This window comes from Symphodus melops, assembly GCF_947650265.1.
Source record: "Symphodus melops genome assembly, chromosome: 1".
Taxonomy (NCBI): Eukaryota; Metazoa; Chordata; class Actinopteri; order Labriformes; family Labridae; genus Symphodus; species Symphodus melops.
Genome location: NC_136691.1, coordinates 32,859,827 through 32,882,716, shown reverse-complemented (window position 1 = coordinate 32,882,716; position 22,890 = coordinate 32,859,827). Strand labels below are relative to the sequence as shown.

The 22,890-nt window shown below is 44.4% G+C and overlaps 1 protein-coding gene across 1 annotated transcript; it reads left to right on the top strand.

The window, feature by feature from the left end:
- The first annotated feature begins 807 nt into the window (after window positions 1-807).
- On the top strand, window positions 808-21,722 carry fkbp15b (FKBP prolyl isomerase family member 15b). Its single transcript, XM_079352446.1, has 29 exons — window positions 808-1,011; window positions 4,321-4,424; window positions 4,529-4,607; window positions 4,782-4,851; window positions 4,942-5,016; window positions 5,451-5,549; window positions 5,664-5,813; window positions 6,797-6,865; window positions 7,194-7,337; window positions 7,455-7,597; window positions 7,682-7,730; window positions 7,818-7,934; window positions 9,123-9,243; window positions 9,342-9,442; window positions 9,515-9,602; window positions 10,266-10,375; window positions 10,481-10,579; window positions 10,669-10,763; window positions 11,695-11,797; window positions 14,367-14,538; window positions 15,914-16,050; window positions 16,195-16,350; window positions 16,458-16,610; window positions 16,716-16,808; window positions 16,944-17,057; window positions 18,068-18,175; window positions 18,891-19,522; window positions 20,843-20,951; window positions 21,143-21,722. Exons 1-29 carry the CDS (start codon window positions 962-964, stop codon window positions 21,221-21,223), a joined length of 3,621 nt encoding a protein of 1,206 aa, XP_079208572.1. The 5' UTR covers window positions 808-961; the 3' UTR covers window positions 21,224-21,722.
- The last annotated feature ends 1,168 nt before the right edge of the window (window positions 21,723-22,890 follow it).

Here is a 22,890-nt window from a genome sequence, read left to right as displayed (position 1 = left end):
AGATGTGTAGGCTACACAAAACACTATTTGCTATTTCAGCCATTAAAACATGTTTGGCCTGTATTTTTCATCTACCTGCCGCCTTGACCAGTGAATCAGAAAGTGAATTTGGGACCCTGTCAGTAATATGGTGAGCATCATCAGCAGCTGTAAAGCAGAGGTGGTTGGCTGTAACAAGCAGGCGTTTCCATGGTAACTGCAAAGAAGCAGGTTTGTAGGGACGACCCAAGACGAGTTAAACCTTAATTAAGCAAAAGTATGATTTATTATATTACTCGATTAATCGACGGGATATTCGATAGAATACCCGATTACTAAAATATTCGATAGCTGCAGCTCTAAACTGGAGTGAAGTGATCCACTTTCCTGGCAGGAAAGCACTGTGCGGTTAACCAATTTAAATTTCAGTTACGTTTGTGGCCTCCTACAATCAAGATAATCATTTAAATCGTTCAAATGATTACTTTTCTTTAAATGTTGAGCTCGTTTTGATAGGTTTTGTCACATCAAATGTGTAGTGTTAGATTTTGGCAACAAGAGTATGCCCACATCGCCACTAACTCAAAATCATAGTTAATTAAAAACACATCATTATTATCACTATTCACTATAATATGTAATCAATATCACTATTATTTAAAATGATAATAACATTTTTGCCATAATGGAGCAGCCCTTGTTCTGGATCAGCTGTAGTTGTCTGATTGATTCTGATTATCAACCTTTATTTGATCATATTTATGTGTTTGTGGGTCATTTTAAAACCCGTTTTTTAGTCTCTGGCGCCCTCTAGCGGTCACCGGCGCTCACTGATTTTGGGGTCAGGTGGAAAGTCAGCTGATCGATTCCACCACAAACAGGAAGGGGAAGACACAGATTAACAAGCAAGTCATGTAAAAAAATAGCTCACACATTTAGTGCATTTGTTTTATTTAACAACAGAAGTTTTTAAACTACAAAGATGTTCGTCGGGGACGATGAAGACGGAGACTTCCTGTTTCCCTCCGGAGGGTGAGTTTGTTAGCACACATCAAAGATAATGCTGCTGACTGATGTGCGAGCTAACTAGCTTAGCCACTGTCAACCAGTCTGTGATATATAAATATATGTGTGCCACATCTCACTTAAAATCTGTTCATTGATGCGACTTGTGAGGTTGTGGAGATGTCTCTTAGATTTTCTTTAACCAGTGAAGTAAATATAATTAGATTAACTGCTCTCATCATTTACTGTGATAACAGAGAGGCACAGTGAGCAGCTTTAAAAAGATGAACATACACAATCAAGCTTCCTAAAAGATGCTTTTATATGCCCAATACTTCCAGATCTTTAGTCAAAGTTTTGATTGTCCACATTAAATGAATCCTGCGTTAAAACAGCAAGATGACATGTTGACCCCATTTACAACAAGTGTCCAAGTCATGGAGTCACTTTTTATTTCAGCTAAATTCAGACACAATCCCACGTGATTTCTGCTGGACCGCTGCAGAAGTCATCAACTCTTGTCATGGCGTGCTCTCAGGTCCTGCCGTGAAATGAGATTTCCCATTTCTATCAAAGCCGCTGATCTCCTCAGTCTCTGTCATGAACACATTTACGACACGTCTTGGCTTAATGTGAAGTGAAGTGTCTGATGATCTGACGGCGTGCAGATTGTCAGGACAAAGAATAAGTCTAATCTGATATGTGTGAAAATGCTGAAAATAGAGATTTTAGTGATGTTGACAAACACACGATGCTTCATCAGTCCACACTGAGCTCCTTTTGTTGTGACACTGACTCGGTTTATACAACTGGACTCTCTGTTACGAGGCGTTCAGTTACAGCTTTGCCACATTTTTCAGCCTGACCACCATGTGTGATGGCATTGTGTGATAACAGCAGCAGCAGCACAGTGTGTGTGTGTGTGTGTGTGTGTGTGTGTGTGCATGCAATAAGCAGCCTGTGTAGGGTAACCCTGCCCTGCTCCAGGAGGGAGGGCTGATATGGCGGCTAATGCCTCTCACATGCTGCCAGTTAGAGGAGGAAGGTGAAGGTCCCCGGCCACAGCCCGGAGCGCTCAGTGGAGAAGAAGTCGAAGCTCGTCGCTTTCCTTCCCCCTGCTGTGCTGTTGAATGTGCCATGTTGGTGTGAGAGCAGCCGGGAGGGAGGGGGGCGGCGGCGGATGGGGGGGGGGAGAGAGAACCAAAGCGATCGGGGTAGCCCAGGACTCAGGGCGCTGGAACGTACACTAGAAGGATTTCTACTCACACATGCAAACGGACTCCCCCTCCTCATCCCAGCTCCTTACCTTCAAGGATGAGGGCCTGAAGGCTCTCAACATGGCCGTTCTCGGGGATCCCAGCGATTACCATTGGAGGGAGTTACCGGGGTCAGTGCACATTTTCCAAGGCTCGGCGTGTTTTCACATCACTGAAAAGTTTGCAGAAGTTTTCTGAGCTGGCTCCTTTTGATGCTGATGATGGAGGAAGTTGATGCTAATGAAAGCTGCTGATAACCATTGTATACATGTCATTGAATAATGAGCCAAAGATGTCTGCTGCCTGTGGCTCATAAAAAAGACTTGTTGCTTTATTCTCTCCGTCTTATAGAAGTGCAAATGTCATGAACCGATGTTTTGATCTTGAATTGTCTTTCCTGAAGATCCTCCTCCTCCTTGTTGTTGTTGTTGTTGTTGTTGTTTGGAGCTTCACACGCTGACTCTCGGGGGGGTTTTCCTCAGTGGACGCAGTTTGTCGGGTTAAATCTGCAGAAGAAGAGCACGAGAAGCCGCTGATAGGACGCTCTGGTGTGCTGACAAAGAGTTCATTTTTGTCCCCCCTGGTGGACAAATCGTTTGTACGAGGTTTTGAACGTGCCGGTTTGAGCGAGCGGATGAGAGAAGACTTGTTCTTGATGTCCTGACAAAACTGGTTTCTGCCTGCGTGAGCCTGAACATGTCTCATTTAGACTGTACGATCAAAGACTGGAGTTTGATGTGGTGTTAATATGAAACATATTATAACTTACTTCTACCTATCAGACTATAAAGGGACCTTTGTCAACGCCACAGAAACAAAGTCAGACGTCCATATCGAGTCATCACATTTGCACATTTCTGTGTTTGAGTGTGTGTGTGTGTGTGTGTGTGTGTGTGTGTGTGTGTGTGTGTGTGTGTGTCTGGCTAACACTCTTCAGCCTGAACCTTCTCCGTCTCTTCAGCTTCCTGTCATGTCTTCTTCACAAAGGGACTCAGTCGAGTCATCGATTTAAAAAAAAAGAAAGAAAGAAAACGAATGATACAAACGTCCGTCTTGTCCTGATGCTCATGTAGCTGCATTACCAGGAGAACATTCTGGATTTATAAGAAGTTTAAAAAAACAAAACAGAAAACAACTTTTTTGACTCAGGAAGCTGCATGACGTCTAAATGAACCGAGACAGCCCGCTGCTGTGAGACCACTTCGACTGTTTCGAGGTTTGTTCTCGGGCGCCGATGGCCTCGCGGTGAGGTCGCGGCCCGCGTGTGAAGGTTCTAGTCCCAACCTGTGACTTCCTCTCTCCCCCCTGTCTGCTTTCCTCCTCTGTCCAAACTTCACCATCACGTTTAAATGAACGCTGTCATGGTTGCCCCGTGGTCTCTGACCTCTGCAAATATCGTATGATTTCTTGCAAAGAGCTCGACCACTCAGACCCTCATACAAGGTACAAAGATCTGAACGATGGGATTTTTTTTGTGTGTGTGGATTTTGAAAAGTAAATGTTGTCGTCCATCCCAAACGACCCATCCTGCAGCTCGGTCTTTAGTCTGCTCTAATGATGCGAGCTGCGTGCACCTTCAACACGTCACGTGAAAATGAGCCCTGCATGCTTTGTGTGCGATGTTTTATCCTCAGTGTGCGTTTCCCTCTGTAACGTATCAAGAACAGGGTGCAGAATTTTCACAGATTGGAAATGGTGTTAGTAAAATGAATCGTGCATCGACGGGCTCCTTTTTGAAAAGTATTCAAAAGTCACTCTGACATCGTCGCTGGTTATTCTTCGTGAAGAAAAACACATTTGAATGGAATGAAATCTAGTGAGAGAAAAGCCGTACAGTTCTGCGGACAGAATGCATATAAAGTAGCCCATTGTGACTTTTAAACCTTTAGGGGGATTATTTGGCTGTAAGGAGCTGCTGAAGTTTGGAGCCGCTTTGTGGGAACGAGTCGCTCAGTGCAGCGTCCTTATCTCACATCTGCCCCCCCCCCCCCCCCCTCCTATAAGTGTATCCATGCAGTGTGGACGATCCATGCCACACATACTGATATCTGTGTCATCTTTACACTCACTCTCCTCGCAGGGCCAAGCTGGCGTCCTTGTTCGGACTCGACCAGGAAGCCAGTCAGGGGAACGACTCCTTCCAGTACACGGCTCCCAAACAGCCCAGAAAGAGCTCCAACGCAGGTACGCTAACCCAGCGGCAAATCTCCCAAACCAGTGGCTTCAGATTGATCTCCATGATGATGGAGGATGAACTCATGGAGATTTTATTTTGGTTCTGTTTGCAGCTCCACCTGCACAGAAAGCAGCTCCCCCACCCGGAGCCCCCGCAGTGTTATTCGCCACGGCGGTCCAAGCCTTCAGATAGTGAGCATCCCTGGATTTGTGCCACATTGAAAAAACAACAACTTTATTCATGATTTTATTCTTTCTGAAATCTTCAAAAGATTTTATCAGCATGCCATAATAGTAAAAAAAAAAAACCATCAAAAGAAATGTGTTTGAAATCTAAAGTAAAAACATCTTTTCTCCTCTGTGCAGTATTAACGGACAGTATGTGAAGCAAGGCAAGCTGGGAGCAGCCGTCCTGGGCAGCCACACAACAAAGGAGGTTTGAACCTTTTATTAAAACTGGTCATTTGTTTGAGATTATTGCTGCAGCTTTTGATTTTTTTTTTTTTCTTCCTTTTTTTTTTTCCAGTACAAGCTCCTTCTGTACTTGAGCCAACAGAAGCAAGTGACCGCTGCCAAGATTCACGTGGGCTTCGTTTTCACGGTGAGTAGAGATGTAAAAGATGGTGAATACATGTGCACACACACACACAATGAAATGAATCACATTGAGACGAGGGGGCTGGCCGAAATGGGATTTTAGCTCCGATATCCAAATAATTGAGAGAAAAGATGTGACACGTATTGGATAGTTCTTTTAGATCGATCAAACACTTGAGGAGAAGATCGATTTTTCCACAAGAAGTTGATGATGCTCGTTGTAATCCATGTAGCGTCCTCTGCTGGTGTAAAACTCAAACGATTGTTTTTGTTGTGTATCTGTGATAAAAGTATCTGATACCGGTCTCTGGATATGCTCATGTTGGTCGATATTATCTGCTTGGCCGATGATCCCAAAAATGATTCCCCCCCCGAGTGCAACTGCTCCTGATCTCGTCCCCTCACAGTTCCTGACCACATGCTGGTTTCCTCCCGCAGGTACAACCAAACAATTACTGCACTTTTTACGACGACCAGAGGCAGAACTGGTCCCTGATGTTTGAGTCGGACAAAGCGTCGTCAGACTTTTGCAAAGAGGTGAGAGCCCTCCCCCTCCCCCCTCCCTCCTCCAGGAGTCTGGACCGTATCAGATCCGAAGCCTTCCCCGGGTGTCATGTGGTCGTGTGTGTCATGCCTCTGTATGTTCTCCAGGTTTGTCTGGCCAAAGCGAACAGCGTGGCCTCGTTAGACATCGTGGTGGTGCAGGATCTGAGTCTGGGCGAGGGTCAGGCGGTGGAGAACGGGGACTCGTTGGAGGTGGTGTACACGGGCTGGCTCCTGCAGAACCACGCCATCGGACAGGTACGGAACAGTGGGAACACTTTTCTCATTGTGCCATCGACTCTTTGTGAAGATGGAGTGCAGCCAAACAGAGTCAGTGATTCTGTGATTGACAGGTGGAGCGGCGGCATTGATGTCCCGCCTCTTTTTCTAAACAGAACTCCCCTTAAACGTCTTCGATCCGTCAGGTGGGAACAGTCCAAGGCACGACGGATTTTTTCCGTCGATTTGAAGCAGACACACATTTATGAAGTGATCAATGAGCCCTCCCCTGTTCTGATAATCTGATGAAGAAAGCAATGTCAGGCTCTCATTTGTCAACAGAGCTGTCAACCATGGATTATTTCATCGCAAACAAATAAAAGCTACACTTACAAATCAGCAGGACAAGAGCCGCTGTTAACAGCAGTCACCTGACTTCTATTTCAGTTCTACAGCTCGACACATGTCTCATCTGCTAACATGGAGACGGTGGAGTTAATGACCTGTACTGCAGCCAATCAGAAGGGGGAGCTTCAGATGTCTTCCAGTCATGTTCGGGAAGCCGTCATGTCATCCCATCTTTTAAACAGTTTAGTTTTTAGGCCCGGGTTCGACTCCAGCTTGAGGCCCTTTACTCTGTCTCTCTCTCCCCGATTTCCGACTCTATCCACTTTCTCTCTCTCTCTCTCTCTCTCTCTCTCTCTCTCTCTCTCTCTCTCTCTCTCTCTCTCTCTCTCTCTCTCTCTCTCTCTCTCTCTCTCTCTCTCTCTCTCTCTCTCTCTCTCTCTCTCTCTCTCTCTCTCTCTCTCTCTCTCTCTCTCTCTCTCTCTCTCTCTCTCTCTCTCTCTCTCTCTCTCTCTCTCTCTCTCTCTCTCTCTCTCTCTCTCTCTCTCTCTCTCTCTCTCTCTCTCTCTCTCTCTCTCAAAATAAAGGCAGAAAATCCCGGAAAAAAAACCCCCAATGAAACAGTTTAGTTGTTTTGTGTGACTTGATGACTCGTTCAATCTTCAATATCGTTTCAGATGTTTGACTCCAACCAGAACAAGGACAAGCTGCTGCGACTGAAGGTCGGAGCTGGAAAAGTGATCAAAGTGAGTCCAGATAGTGTCAGTTCAGTCCTTCCACAAACATCATTATCTGTTTCTGTAAAAAATACAAAGTAAACAAAGAGGCTGACATGAGGGATTTTACTGACTCCAGTCTAAGATCAGTCAGGAGGTTTTCTTTTCTTTATGTAAAGCTTTTAAAAAGAATACAATATGTGAGTCATCAGGGAAACACTGTGACGACTGCTTCAGTGAATTTGCAGGAATTTAAGTTTCTTCAACCGATTTTTTCCTTTTCTTTTCTGGAGCCGGTGGTTGAAGAAGCGCAGCGCAGCTTGTGATTCTCCCTTTTGCTCTTCTTCCTGTGAATCAGGGCTGGGAGGAAGGGATGCTGGGGATGAAGAAAGCAGGCCGGCGCCTCATCATCATCCCTCCCAACCTGGCTTACGGATCCAAAGGAGTCCCAAACCGCGTCCCGGCAAACAGCACTCTTATATTTGAAGCCGAGCCCCGGCGGGTAAGTTGCACGTCAGTGTGGACTGCAGCCTGATCCCCTGTGTAGAGACGGTAAACGGTGTCTTTATTGAAGGAGCGCCCCCTCCTCACATGACCTCCGTGTCACGTTGTGCTCCAGGTGAAGTTTGCCCGGGAGAACGGCTCTGAGCGAGCCGCGGCCTGCTCCAGAGACTCGGCTGCTCCCTCCCCCTCCCCCAGTGTGGAGAACCTGGCCCCCGAGCCCCCAGCACAGACCTCGGCCCCAGCTCCAGGAAGACCAGGGTGAGAGGGAGACTTCAGCATCCTTTACCCCGTGATGTCTTTTCTGTCCCTCCAATGACACCGACCTGTCTCGTTGTTTTTCAGGGAGCCTCCAGTTCGCGTGAAGTCAAACTCACTGAGTGAACAGCTGGCAGTAAGTCGTTTTTATTTTAATCGCATACTTTGATATTTAAGTGATTTGGCAGTCTTATTGACACTAACTTTCTTTTCTTTAATGTAGAATCCAGACGCCACAAAAGCCAAGCTGATCTCTCGCATGGCCAAGATGGGACAGCCCATGTTGCCTTTCCTGACCGGAGCAGCCGGCCAGCCCGAGTCCAGCGACTCTGAGCTTGAGGTGTGTTCACACAATCCTACCAAGGACGTTTTTACTGCAGAAGATCAGCTGACAGGCTTTGTGTCCCGTACGTTTGTGTGACGTGCATGCTCAAAAAGCCTGATGCGGCCTCCTCAGTGCTGTAAAACTCCTCAGTGATCCTGAACAGATATTTAAAAACACGTTGGTTTGGTGCGTTGTTGCAGCTCGAAGGTTTAGACTGAAATCTAAATGACCTCAGACACATCTACACAAACTCTCTCTCACAGATACTCACCAGACTTCCTACATTTGGCTCACTTCTGTTTTTAAAAACTCCACGTCAAATGTTCTTCTTCCTCCCCTTTGCTACACGTCTGTTTTTGTCTTTTCTATTAAAGCTCTTTTTTGTCTTGTTTTGTATTTAAAACAAGCAGACGTGTTACCTCTGCAACATGAAATGATAATGATTGACATCAAGGTCAAAATGCGTTCATGTCAAACGTGACACAAGTGACGGTCAGAATCCACTCTGTAGAGTCACAGCACTGTGTACAGAATGGTCATCATCACAATGAACGTTTTAAAGGCAGGGTTGGTTTCTCCAGATAGACTTCATAAAGATTTTGGTTGAAATGGTCTTTTAGGTCCTGACAGACATTAATAACTTGTGTTGTCTGAAAAAGGAACGAATAAAATCCATCATCTGTAGCGGGTTAGCCTGTAACAACTTTGACCAATGTCTGCCACGAGGTACCGATCTGATACACCAATCACACGCCTCGCTGTCTGCCTGCTCGTTCTCTACGCCTCGCGTTCACTCGAAGCTTACTGTTCAATGCTGTGAGTTTACGTAGCGCTGAATGAGACATGAGACCACTTAGTTTCGACATGATGCATGTTATGAGCTGAGGTCAGCTTCTGGAGCGACGGCGCTGGTGCGTGTAAGTGAGGGGGCGTGGCTTTAGAGGGAGCACGGAGGGAAGCGGTCGGGTGTAAACGCTAGTAAAATGACCAACCCTGCCTTGAAATACGAAACATCCAGACACTTTGCAACCGACCTGATGAACGCTGCTCAACTCTGTTGCTGCGATTGGACACGCTGATGTTTCCCTCACGTCCACCTGCTGCTGTCAGCCGCATTTCCTCAACGTGCATCAAAAATGTCGGATTTGTTTTGAGGTGGTTGTCAGAGTTTACAGAGTGGCTGCCTCTTGCTTCCATCTGCAGGACACCAGTGGCAGCAGAGCGAAGGATCAGCCCACGGCGCCGTCTCCGGTCCCCCTCTCCACCTCTGCTCCAGCTCCTGTCCCTGCTGCAGCTCCAGCTCCAGCTCCAGCTCCAACACATGGTGACCGTCTTCAACATACAAGGACATTTCCCTTTGTGGATTTTCAGTGTTTCAGTTTCTTGCTGGATTTCCAAATCTGCTCTTCGTTTCTCCTGCAGTCCATCCTCATCCCCTCACCGCTCAGCCTTCTGCCTTACTTCCTGTTATGAGCACATCTGTGCATCAGCCCGGGCTGCCCGGCAGCAGCCACGCCTTTCAGGTACTACGTCACCACATTACGTACTTCAGGTTCTTACGGAGGTGATCACTAACTCCTTTTGTTGTGTCACAGCCTTACATGTACACGCAGACGTCTGTGGCTCCGTCTCAGCTGCAGCAGGTCAGCCAGGTCTACCCTGCACCAGCCGTCTCTTACATGGGTAAGAACATGCAGTCCATTTACGAGACCTCCATAAGGCAGCACAACAGTGCGACCGCGATGTGCACATGTGCAATGGTCTAAGATCGTGCCACTTGAAACACGTCATTTTTCTCTGTTTTTTTAATGCAAATAAAAAGCCGCCAGTTTGATCGTTTTCGACGACTTATTTAGAATAAAAGTCACCTTCAGAGGTCACGTAATGGACCGCTGTGCTGCTGCTGCTTTCACATTGACCCCAGCATGACGCTTGACGCCCATTTCATATGAATGGGCTTGTTCCCTCGTATCAGCAGAATGGGCTTTTTGATACACAAATAATAAAACGGACGCTTGTTTGATGATGATTTAAATGTATAAACATGTTCAGCGTAAAGACTGCTGAAGTAAAAACGTCTGCCGATGGGTCAACCCACGTTTACTTGTTAAGTGATGAGAAATGGGACGTCTTCACCAGCCCAAAGTGCATCCTGTTTTAAAACACTCAACATTAGCCTTTTCTTGCCTGTTGGCAGTCCCGAGTTCCTGCATTCGAAAAGGAGCCTTACAGTGCTCCCAGGAAGACCCTGAAAAAGAGCTTTTTAACCTCGATGGGACTTCTCCTGGATAAATAAAGGTTAAAAAAAACTTGTCTTGAGATCAGTCTGAATGTGTTTCCTTCCAGGCTCCAGCGATGTGACTTCTTTCCTGATGACAGAAGCCCGACAGCACAACACAGAGATCCGCTTATGTGTGGGAAAAGTTGCGGACAAAGTGGATCAACTGTCCTCAAAGGTAAAAAAAACAAAACAACAAACTCCTCTGAAGAAGGATATATTCATAAAGCGTCTTTAAACAAGAAGGATATTTTTCTACCTTACTATCTTTATTTTTAAACAGATCGATGAGCTTCAGAAGCAGGGAGGCCTTTCGCTCGCTGTGCCCAGCATGTCCATGGAAACCTCCATGATCATGCACAACATCCAAAGAATAGTCCAGGTAAACGCACGCTTCCACAAACAGCCATCGTCATGTCACACGCCCGGGTGTTTCTGTCTCTGAAGAGATCCTCTTTTGGTTTTGTTCAGGAGAACGAATGTTTGAAAAAAGAAGTGTTCGAGAAAAGCTCCCGCGTTGAGGAGCAGAACCGTAAAATCGGAGAGCTCATCAACGAGAACCAGCGGTGAGTCGAACCAAAAAAGTCCGGTCGTTACAATCAGTGCAAAGAGAAGATCATCATGTCCTGACTTCCTGTTGTACACACGTCACAGACTCTCTCTCTCTCTCTCTCTCTCTCTCTACCTCTCTTTCTTGCTCTCTCTCTCTCTCTCTCTCTCTCTCTCTCTCTCTCTCTCTCTCTCTCTCTCTCCTCTCTCTCTCTCTCTCTCTCTCACTCTCTCACGCTCTCTCTCTCTCTCTCACTCTCACTCTCTCACTCTCTCTCTCTCTCTCTCTCTCTCTCTCTACCTCTCTCTCTTGCTCTCTCTCTCTCTCTCACTCTCACTCTCTCACTCTCACTCTCTCTCTCTCTCTCACTCTCTCTCTCTCTCTCTCACTCTCTCTCTCTCTCTCACTCTCACTCTCTCTCTCTCTCTCACTCATACCTTTTATTTTGTTTGTTTTAAAAAGGCTGGTAAGGATCCTGCAACGGCTTTTATGACATTTTGATATTTGAGCGACATATGACATATATTAATTAAAACATATGTAAAGCATGTATGTTAGAGTCATAACTGCATACTATTATTACATTATATGCACATTTATAATGATCATATTTATATTCTATACATTGCATAGTCTCTATTGCACTATATTACATTATGCTTTATAACAGTTTACCTAACTCGCTGCCTCTGAACACACGTCACTTTAAATCTTCACTGGTCACTTTAACCTTTCACTGCTCATCATTTCTTCATTGTCCTGCTGAGTTCACCCTTTATGTAAAGTCCTCTGTATATATCCTCTTCTACTATTTGTCAAATTGTATCGTATTTATTAGTTACTATTTTATTCGGTTTTGACTTTTTTTGATTTCTGTATTGCTGCTGCTGCATCGCCTGTTGATCCCCATTGGGGATGAATAAAGAAACATCTTAATGTCGTTGTAGGTGCATGGAGCAGAGTAACCTGCTGCTGGAACAGAGGAACGACTCGCTGAAGTCGACCAGCGAACAGAACCAGGCCAGACTTCTGCAGGCCGAGCAGGACAAGGTGACACTTTGTTCTTTACAGAGAAATGTTTGATTGTTGCTTCACAGCGTCACAGACAAAACGGTGCTGTGTGTACACGCTGACAGGCTGCTCCAACAGGGTGAGATGATGGCAGGAGGTGACAAAAGTCTCGAGCCTGACCTTGAGCTTTTAGGCGAATCCCAGAATCAAGACAAGTTCGACTAAATATCTAGTAGTTAGTAGTTCATCGATCCCAAAATCCCTCTGATGCACGACACACACTTCAGCCTCCTGTAAGACATGAGCTGTTCTTCCAAGTTCAATTTCACACTTTGCATTTAGCTCAAAATATGTGCAAAGAGATATTTTACTTGCTTAGACGACAGTTTAAAGGTTTTTGGTGGTTGCATATTTGGTCCACCAGAGGGCACCAATCTTCTAATCCTGCTCAGCACTAAAGAATGTGCTCCAGTCATTCATAAAGATAAGTCCCATGTACGTGATGTGTTCAGACTTGTATAGAAACAGTATTGGTACATGTTTTTACATTTCTAATGTCTTTCTGAAAAGAGCAGAATAGAAGATATTTGTATTTACTGGCCGACATTTCACTGTTACAGATGTGTTTTCTCTATTCCAGCATTTTTAAATGAGGTTAATAGAGGTCCTAAAGGGGGTAAAAAAAAGGCAAATCAGGCTAGAAAAGGAAGTACTGTTGTTATAATTCAAGTTTCCAAAACTCTTAGAGAAACATGAGAGTGCTTCATCCACTGTTTTTACCAAGCAGCAACATCCTGTGTTGAAAATGAATCTGATTCGCAAGTGCAAAATCCTGCAGTTGTAGAGTTTCAGCTTGAGGCTGGCTGCAGAAGCATTTGAAGTCACATACACTACCATTTAATAAAAAAAAAAAAAAAAAAAAAAAAAAAAAAAAAAAAAAGAAATCAACATGTTTACAGGCTGGTACAAAAAGCAAATAGGTGAGATGAGCTCATGTCTCGATGTCTTACTGGGGGTGAAATTTTAAAAGCTCATCCTTTCAGATTTTATGAAGAGTTCTTGGGTGCTGACCTGATTGACAGGCGGGCGTGACGTAACGATGCATCAAGAGGCTTAAAACCCGCCTCAGCTCTCAGCCTGTCGTTAGGCCAGCACGGCGACCGCCATCGAGCTCCCTGCTGTAACAGATGGGTGACATCACTCAAGCCTCGTCGAGTATAATTAAAGGCTGTAGCTTTTACAGATTTGAATTCTGTGGTTGTTGTTTGTTTTGGCGGAGAGGAGACGTCGGCCTTGCTCTCTGTTTATGGACCTCTGTTTAAATCAGCAGCTCTCTGTGTTTCATTCTTGGTGTCATTCCTGGTCTAATGTTGTTTATGAGCTGTATTATCACTGCTTAAAAACAAACAAGGTCAGTAACACTCAGGGTCTTCTTTATGACATTTTCTTCACCAAAATACCCCATTTAAAAACATGATTATCTGAAGTATCTTCTGTGGTAAAGCCGAGAGAACAGGGCGGTATCTGCGGCTCAAAGGAGGTGATTTGTTTTTATTTGTTTTCAGTTGTGTTGTTCTCAAATGACCATTTAGAAACAAAACTAACTGAACACTGACTCTTTGCTCTGTAGATGAGAGGCTCTAATTTAAAAGCCCTCAGCTTCACTAATTTTAATTACTTTTACTTAATTACTCATTTCTTTTACTCACTTCAGCAGTATGAGTTGAAAAAAAAAACAGATTTTATTGAGAAAAGAACATCATGCTGACGAGAGCTTTGTCGTCAAGCTACTTTTTTTCCTCCTTTTTATGTTGGGGGGGGGGGGTTGTTATTTGGTAGGACACTTCACAGAGTAGAAAACAGAGAGCAGGAGGAATGAAATGCAAGAAGGGAGCCACATATGCCAGACTTGAACCCGGACCATGAGCTTGTAGCCTCCATACATTGTTCTGTAGAATCATTAAATAAAGATCGTTTACTGATGTGAGTCTGTCACTCATTTTGAAGCGCCTCACCCTTTGCAAACTGCTCTCTGCTTTTTTTGAGAAAAATCTAGCATTTACTGATTTCTCTTCCCAGCATGCACTGCCTCGGGACCTGGGCTCCGGCCAGGTGAGCCTGTTTCTCTGTGTACCGCCACCAGACTGGGGTCAAATAGTAGCTGCAAAACAAAGAGGGGAGACGATAATGAAAAAGTGCTCCATGAAGGGTGTCCATGTAAAGAGAGCATGATAGATGCATAAAGAGCAACAACAGATTACAGCCTCTTCAGATAATGATTCAAATCTGCATAAAATATAGAGCATAGTTTTGAACTACTATTTGCCCCTCTGCTCCTGGAATCATCCCGCTTGCAGCCATACTTCATTTACAATTGGACTAACTTTCGGTGTCTTCTTTTTCCCTTCTGTCTGTTTTTCCCCATCACTTGTCATTCATCATTTTCCTCCCACAGGATCACGCTACTCACGCCACTGTAGCCACTCATCCAGGATGTCAGTCTGTCGTTCCGCTGTCTGTGTGTGGCCTTGGTTTACGTGTACACTGGACAGACACTGGTTACATCCTTTCCCCTCCCTCCTCTCTCTCTCTCTCTCTCTTCCACCAGGTCCGTCTGACGGAGGATCTGGCTTCGTCCGCGGCCCGCCTGTCGCAGCTGCAGCTGGACGCTTCAGCTCACCAGCAGAAGGTTCTCGAGCTGCAGGGCAAACTGAGCTCAGCGCTGCAGGACACTGACACTCAGAGCCAACGCAGCGCTGCGCTGGAAGCCCAGCTGGAAGGTCGGTGTGGATTCTGTTCGTCATCATTTTTGTGAAGTCAGAGAGGAGGACAGTTATTACAGTTTAAACATTTCCTCTCCTTAAAACATACATCAGTTCTCAGGCCCTTTTTAAAGACTTTAATTGTAACACTCTCTTCATGAAATGAAATCATCAAGAACTAGAGAACACAAAGTTTTACTCATTTTTCCAACCCTACGTCCTTTTCAGTTTCCTTAAAGACTGATTTATACTTCTACTTGTTGTCTTCACATCAGTGTACGTTGCTCATCTAAGTCGGGACAACATTTATAATACTTGTGTGTCTGCATTGCGTGGTAAGTTCACTGCAAGTACGTTAGTTTGCATTCGGTCTTCCACGTCTCTTCTGTGAGTAAGTAGAAGTTTGGGCCTTTGTTTGCTGTTATTGGATAGGACAGCTGCAGAGAGGTGTCTGGAGGAGCAAGTCATGAGGGATGATGAGAAGCAAAGTGTGGAGGTCAGTTTGGAAGCCCTGGTTACTACAGCCTCTGTACTCTGTTAATATTTAATGTTTACATTGTACACAGAATGCACAGTCAACCCACACACTTAATCATACCTGGCTAATAAAACGGATTCTGATTCAATACTATCATGTCTTAAAGGTTTATTCTGGGGCTTTCTGCTTTATTGTATTATTGTCTTTATGTTGAGGTAGGACAGTGAAGAGAGTCAGAAATCGGTTCGAGAGAGAGAGCGAGTGGGGAACATCACGCAGGAAGTGAGCCACAAGTCAGATCCAGGCGGTTCACTTTGAGGACTCTTGCCTCTTTTCATGGGTTGGGTGAACCAACCACTAGGCCACCAGCGCCCCCGCTATCATGTCATCAAATACATTTTAGCTTTAGTTTGAAGCTAGCAGTTGTTAGCAGCTACCAACATTTTGGCTTTAACTTGAAGCTAGCAGTTGTTAGCAGCTAGCAACATTTTGGCTTTAACTTGAAGCTAGCAGTCGTTGGCAGCTAGCATCAAGCACAGCTACGTACCAAGTGGACCAATGTGAGCTGCTGAAAAGCGTCTGACCACGTCACTGTGGTTGTTTGGCGTAAGTCAGGCTACAGTTCAGGGTCTGCAGCTACGTGCTGTATGGAAATGATAAAAGGCCAGCTTAAACATTCCAGCTAATTATGGCCTAGTTGACATGTTTGTTTTTATCATGCAGTGGTTCTAGGAAGGGGTTAACCTCGAAAGGTGTGATGACAGATTATCAGCATAAAATCAAAACCATGTCCAAAGAACATGGCCCTAAATGCTAACTAGCATAGCTAATGCTACTTTGTATGAACATGCCGCGGCTCATTCAGTGTGGTGCTTCTTAAAAGTGAACTTAACAAAGTGTGCTGATGTGTTTCAGAAATGAAGGAGGCAGCAGAGAGGGCTCAGGCTCAGTACCGCTCAGAGAAGCAGAGACGCAAAGAGATGGAGCTCAGACTCAACAACATGGAGGAGGAAATCCAGGACCTGAAGACCGACAAAGAGAGCCTCGAACGAGTGAGCACAGTCATGTTTTTGTCTTTCTGTCAGTGCAAGAGGAGGACGTGTCAGCTTTCCTTTAACTTCACAGCTCTTACTGTACATTATGAAAGAATAAGTGGAGTAAATGCTGACGGATAGGTGGTGTCTGTCCCCTTCAAGAATCTGTTGGACAGGAAGAAGAAGTGGCAGGATGAGCGTCAGCGTCGCGATGAGGAGGTGGAGGAGCTCCGCAGGAGCAGCCAGCAGGAGGTGGACAACCTCCGAGCTCAACTCCGCAAAGCCAGGACCAACACTGACAGCGCTGCATCTGAACAGGTCCGATCCAGTGAAAAACAACTCTTTTATGTTTATGAGCATGAATGATAATGTTCAATCCTAACTTGAAGAAGAAAGCACCCAGCTGATCAACGCTTGTGTTGCAGCTGTCTCAGCTGCAGGCAGAGCTGGAGGACGAGTGGAAGAAGAAGTGCGAGCAGATGTTGGCCTCTGCTAAAGAGCAGCACAGCAGAGAGTCGGCTGAACTCGCTGAGCAGAGAGATTCTGTGCAGGACAAGCTGACACAGCTGCAGGAGAAGGTACACAGGCTAGCCACCGTAACACACAATCAGGTTACTTATTGAAACACAGAGTTATCAAAGATGGCTGCTGAGTGTGAGTTTATTTATTTTGACTTTCATCAGTTTACACTTCTGAAGCAGTCGAGAGATTCGGAGGGACAGAGTCTGTCTTCACAGAGCAGGCAGACTGAGGAGCTCCAGGCCCTGCAGGACAAAGTAAGAGACACGACTGCACTGAGAGAAACAACCTTCATCGAGATGTCACCTTTAAGGACATGCTGGAGATCGTCAAACTCACTTGATTCATGAGTCTGCTCTCTGTGGTTGTTACTCCACCCCCCCCTCTTTCAGTACACCGCTCTGGAGCAGCAGGGAGACGCTGTCAGGGAGAAACTGGAGAAGAGAGTTGCTGAGCTGGAGAATAAAGTGGGAGAGCAGGAGGGTTCAGGAGACACTGCAGCAGAGGTGAGGAGTCGTACACGAGATCACACATGTTTTAATGTCAGTCGAATATCAGATCTACTGCCAAGAATCTTTGTCTTTCACTTTAGACCATCATACTGAAAAAGAACTTAAGCTGTTTGTCTAGTCCTCTACACATATATCAACGAGTTATTACTTTCAAACCTGGAATCTATTTCACATTTATAGACTATCAATAACAAAGGTGTGTCTCCAGTAGATTCTGTCAGCAGGCAACCTGACAATCAGCCGTCTCTACTGCAAAGACAAACATGTCTTGTTCTTGTCACGTCGTCTAAAAGTTGCTCTAGAACACACCGCAAAGACTACGGTCGGCGGCCAACCACCACGTTACATTCTGCATGCGTGAGAGGAAATAACTCTCTGCATCAGCAGGCGCCGGCGGTAGTGCGTTGTTATGATACAGCTGTCGTGCACCACACCACCACAGCGGCATGCTCAAGCAGCTTTCCCAAACCTGTGTCGAGAGCTGGAGATCAATGAAACCTCTGAACGAACAGCCAATCAGAGAGATTACTCTCTCCGACCACACCGCAAAAATGGTCCAGCTAGGACCGACAGAAGACCATCCCCTCGATGTGTCGGAGCCTTAAGGGTCTGAAAACAGATTTTAAACAAAAAGCTCTCATAAAACAAATATATCCATTGACACAAAGAGATCTTCCTCCTTATTAAATACTTTAAAGTGATAACAATGATTTGGGTAGTTCCGGCACATTTAAGGCTGTTTAATGGTGAGGAGGATACAGAAGTTCTGAAGGACTGCCTCTGAAACCCTGACCTGGCTGTTCACGCATACTGTACACCTCTGAGCTGTAAAAGTGAAGTGTGTGTGTGTGTGTGTGTGTGTGTGTGTGTGTGTGTGTGTGTGTGTGTGTGTGTGTGTGTGTGTGTGTGTGTGTGTGTGTGTGTGTGTGTGTGTGTGTGTGTGTGTGTGTGTGTGTGTGTGTGTGTGTGTGTGTGTGTGTGTGTGTGTGTGTGTGTGTTTGCAGGTGAAGCGTGTGATGAACGGAGTGTTTCACTCTCTGCGAGGAGAGTTTGACGTCAGTGAGTCGTACAGCGGTCAGGCAGTGCTCGGGGTGATTGTCACGACCATTAAGGTAAGTTCACTGTCGTGAAAAAGACTGAAAGGTCTTTTTGTAGCTGTAGTTGTTGGATGAAGCGTCATCATTGAAGACAAACATAGTGAACTCCTGGAGTATTGAGACGTTTTTTTTGGTTCTGTACTCCACCGTGATGGGCTGAGTGAGAGCGAGGAGTGAAGAAAAAGAATCTCTTCCTCTACATTTACCCGTCTCTTGTTTGGAGTCGAGCTTCGGTACTTCTGCTGGAGTGAAGATAGTGTGTACTCTGCGGCCATGTTTTTGTTTCTTTATTATTAAACGCGGTTGGCTCGTTGTGTTCGACACCTGTCTTTTGTCCAGCTCTCGCTTTCTTTTAATTGTGATGAAATAATTCCTCTTTCATCCACAGCATTCATCTCTCAGGCTCGTCCAGACCACGGCACATTTTAAAGATCAATAGAAGCCATCCTTTAGTTTCATGAATGAACCACACGTTAGTCCATTCTGCTATGTTTCTGTTATCTCAATCATACAGTGGGATGTTTGTTTTGTTTTGTTTTTTTCAAAACAATGTAATACAGTTGTACAGAACCAAAATCTTACAGGGGGTTAAAGTTTGTCTCAAGTATTCTTTGAGCTGTCTATGACTGTTATGTTAACTCATGAAGCATGCGTCACCTGAGTTTGTTGATGTTGTTTGGGGATTTTGCAGACCAAGCACGTGTCATGATTGAATGTTTTCCCTGTGCAGAATGTCACGTTGCAGCTGCTCAGTGGAACAGACAGACCGCCACAGAAACCGACGAGGAGCGAGGAGGAAGCTGAGAAAGATGAAGCAAGTGAAGATGTGAAAGAAAGAGAGCAGGCGTGTCAGCAGCACGTTCATGTGAACGGAGAGAGAGACGAGAAGGAGGAGGAAGACGAGCACGAGAAGGATTCCAACAGAGTCAGCCAGACTGTGGAGGATCAGGAAGCATCAACAGAGGCAGTGAGTGAGTCAAAGACACAGGCTGAGACTGCAGAGAAAACGGATCCCGAAGCAGCTTCAGCCGCTGAACCCAAACAAGCAGAGACACCAGCAGCAGCAGAGTCTGAAGTACAGGAGGAGCAGCTCACTCCTTCAGAAACCTCAGCAGAAGAAAAAGACACCAGCCGGTCTGCAGAGTCACGAGACGGAGCTGATGAGAGAGCGCCACCTGCAGACGGACGAGACAGTGTGTCAGAAGTCAAAGCAGCGGCGAGCAGTGAGACGGAGCAGGAGTGTGTGGAGGACAGAGAGCAGGAAGGAGAAATAAAAGCTGCCTCTCAGAAAGCTTTTTCACCCCCAGTGAACCCCCCTCCACCCCCCAACACTCTTCACAAGAGCTCAGGAGAAGACGTGAGGTGAGTCCAGAGAATCACCGGAGTGACACTGTAGGGAGGTAACAGGACATTTATTTATAGATGATTAAAGGAGAAGGCTCTGGTCTAAAAAAAGACTCATTCTGTAAAAGATTAGCAAAATAAAAGAAAGGAAATATTCTGGTGTTTATATTTAACAATTTTTTTTACATTTATTTCTATTTTTAATTATTTTAGGTCATTTATCAAATGATAAACCTTTTTTTAAAATATGGATCATTTGCAGGATATCAGGCCTTAGCTGCAATCCATCACATTTTTTATCACAGCTTAAAAATACAATTATTTAGCATTTTTTGCGTTTTCACATTTGTGTTTAAGTTCATATGCACTGTGTGAAGCTATTCTTACCAGTGTCTCTTATTTTGCAAACTTTCATGGCTTAAAGATGCATCTTCTAAAGGGACAAAGCATGTGATGATGATCCCGTTCATATCAGACTTTAATTGCAACTGACGTTAATATAACTGACGTTAATATAACCAACGTTTATATAACTGAAGGCAACAGTTGTGGTCATGTCTATTTATTTAAATTAATTGTGCATTATGTTTTATATTCATTCTTATCCACTTACTTTATGTATTACGCTCTTGTTTGCTGTTAATAAAACTTAAATGGTGAAGCTGTCAATCAAATAGCTTTGGGTGGGCTTTCCTTTAAATCGTTATTATATGAAGAATGTCAATAAGAAAAATAAGTAGACCGACCTAAACACACAGTGAGGATATTCCGCCACCAGGGGGCTCTCAACCAATCGAACAAAATGAAAAGACAACGTCGAAGCTGACAGGGAATCATGGGAGTTCTGTCTGTCATGGCGGCTCATCACGGCGACTGTCAAGACAAGACGTGCTGTTAGAACCATAAACTTGCAGATTTCTGTTTTTGATAAACATTGGAAATATTTGAAGTAATGTGAGTACAAAAGAACGTATTAAAGAAAAAATATAAAATAGTTTTTTTCTGTTTTGAAATAATTTAGATATTTGTATCGACGTTTTCATGAAGTTCTACGTATTGTACATTTCTAAATAAAATATCTTCAAATAAAGCCAGTACATGTTCATCGTCACATGTTGTCTGATGCAGTCTGACAACATGTGACAGTATTACTAACATGTTTATCTCACTGAACGTGATCACAGATGTAACATATTTGTACCCCAGTCTCTAAAAATGAATGCATGTTTCCCCTCAAACTAACTACCTCTGTGAACTGCTGTTTCCTGCTGCTTCCTGCCTCTTCCCCTCCTCCCCACCCCTCTGCCCCCAACTCTTTTATTTCTGCTATTCTCTCAGTCTGACTGGGGGAATGGGTGAGGAAAATGGAGAGGAGCCATTTTTCCAGAACACAACTCCTGCAAAACCCCCCGCAGCTCCCAGCGAGGAGGAAGAGGAGGATGAGATGGTGAGAACGGATCTGTCGGGTGAAAACTCTGAGGTTTAGTCCAGCACTCTGCGTCCCTTCCCCTTGTCTTTTGTCTCATTGTTGAGTCTGTCTTTGTTTTTCTGTAAATATTCAATAACAATCTGTATCTCTAAATCTCTAATTAAAGGTTAAAGGGAGACATTCATGTTATTTCTTTGTTGTCCCTGCAGAGCCTAAAGGGCCGTCCGCCCCCTGCGCCTCTGTTTGGTGATGAGGAGGAGGAGGATGATGATCTAGACTGGCTGAACTGAGCTGTAGCAGGATAAAAACCAGTCAGCGTCTTCATTTCCAGCATATCGTAGAAGGCGCTTGGTGCGTCAGCAGCTGTGTCTGCCCTGTGAGAGCAGTGAAAATGACAGGGGCGGCCTCTGCGGCTGAATCTGATTGGACGGAGCGGTCAGAGTGCCCTCCTCTTCGTCTCTGAGTCGTCCGGCTGACTGACAGCTGCTGCCTGCTGAGAACAAAGCTGCAGCTCCAGACTCTGATTGTGGTTCAAATCCCAAGCCTGTAATTCACAGAAGAATCAAAACCAATTCATTGGTCATGTGTTGATGATGCAGTTTAATTCATGGCACTGTAGCAGATTAGTTTGTCCAATCAGCAGTAATCCCGTCGTCCGTTTTCTTATTTTAGACTGTAAACCATGAAATGGTTTTGATTATTAGCTCGCTGCTTTAGAAATAGAAATTTTAATAAAGTTTTTGCTAACCTGAAATTCATTCCAGAAAAATAAAAGGAGGTAAAAATGTGTCCTGTCTGTGAGTGGTTGAATGTGTTTGTCTGGAGTGAGCGATCATTCAGTTTTATATCAGATGTTTTCAGAAACAAAGACGGAGCTTGGATCTCAGTACAAATAATTTTTTTCCCCTGTTTTTTTAATCAAAGTGCATTTGTTTGTAATAATGATAATCTTTATTTATAGAGCACTTTTCAAAAAGAAGTTACAAAGTGCTTTACAAGGACAGCAAAACAAATGTAAAATCAGGCAGGTCATAGAATAATATACAAGGTAAGAATAAACAACCACCAAAGTCCATTGAGAAGAACTGTAAAAGACATTAAACTCTTTTAAAGAATTCTAAACCGTGAAATACAGGTAACAATTTAAACTCAACTGTTTAAAGAAGGGACTTAATGAGTGATTCGGCTGACCTAGGATTATTCCATCAATGTAGATAAAGAAAGCCAGGCTCACCTTAAAAAGTCAGGCTTAAACTAACCCCATCTCCTCATTAAGCCTCAAGTCGTTCCATGAACAATGAATCAGGACTGACTCAAGCCAGGTGTACATCGAATCACTTTGCTCACGCACACAAGGTTTACAGAAAGCCTAAATGAATGGATGAATGAAAAGATGATCAAGTGAGTCAGGCAGAAGGGAGAGTGAGAGTGCCGTTTGTTTTAACAGCTGAACCAACACTGCTGATGGAGCTGTTCAAGAATTTCAAGATTTTATGACTTAAAAAAAGTGAAACTGAATAGCATGGAGCCGCCTTAAAAAAAAAACTAGTAAATGTATGATTTTATTCTTGTAAATGTACGAGTTTAATTAATCTATTTTAATTTGTATTCTTGTAGCTTAAATGTAGAGATGTGTTTTATGTGCAGGTAAAACTGAGACTCATTTTACTTTGCACTAGTCTCTAATAAATATATGAAGTTTGTTTAATGGTATGTTGTCACTCCATGTCGCATTCTTTATGAATATGGCTTGCTACCATTCAATCGGTTGTATTGCAAGATATTTTTCTGTTCGGTGTTTCAAAGTCGTTCTCCATGTGCCCCCTTTTTAACTTTGACACCTGCCCCTCCAAAGGCCTCTGCGCGGCCCTGTACAGCATGTGGTGCACATTTACACTGTGATATTATATTAAGATATTATTCAACAAGTGTCCAACAAGAGGCTGTCACTTTAAAA

What these genes read in the sequence shown, in the direction of transcription:
- fkbp15b (XM_079352446.1), top strand. Translation starts at nt 962, where the DNA reads ATGTTCGTCGGGGACGATGAAGACGGAGACTTCCTGTTTCCCTCCGGA. An exon ending in CCAGCTCCAGGAAGACCAGG is followed by an intron (nt 7,598 to 7,681) that starts GTGAGAGGGAGA and finishes GTTGTTTTTCAG; the next exon opens with GGAGCCTCCAGTTCGCGTGA. An exon ending in TGGATCAACTGTCCTCAAAG is followed by an intron (nt 10,376 to 10,480) that starts GTAAAAAAAACA and finishes ATTTTTAAACAG; the next exon opens with ATCGATGAGCTTCAGAAGCA.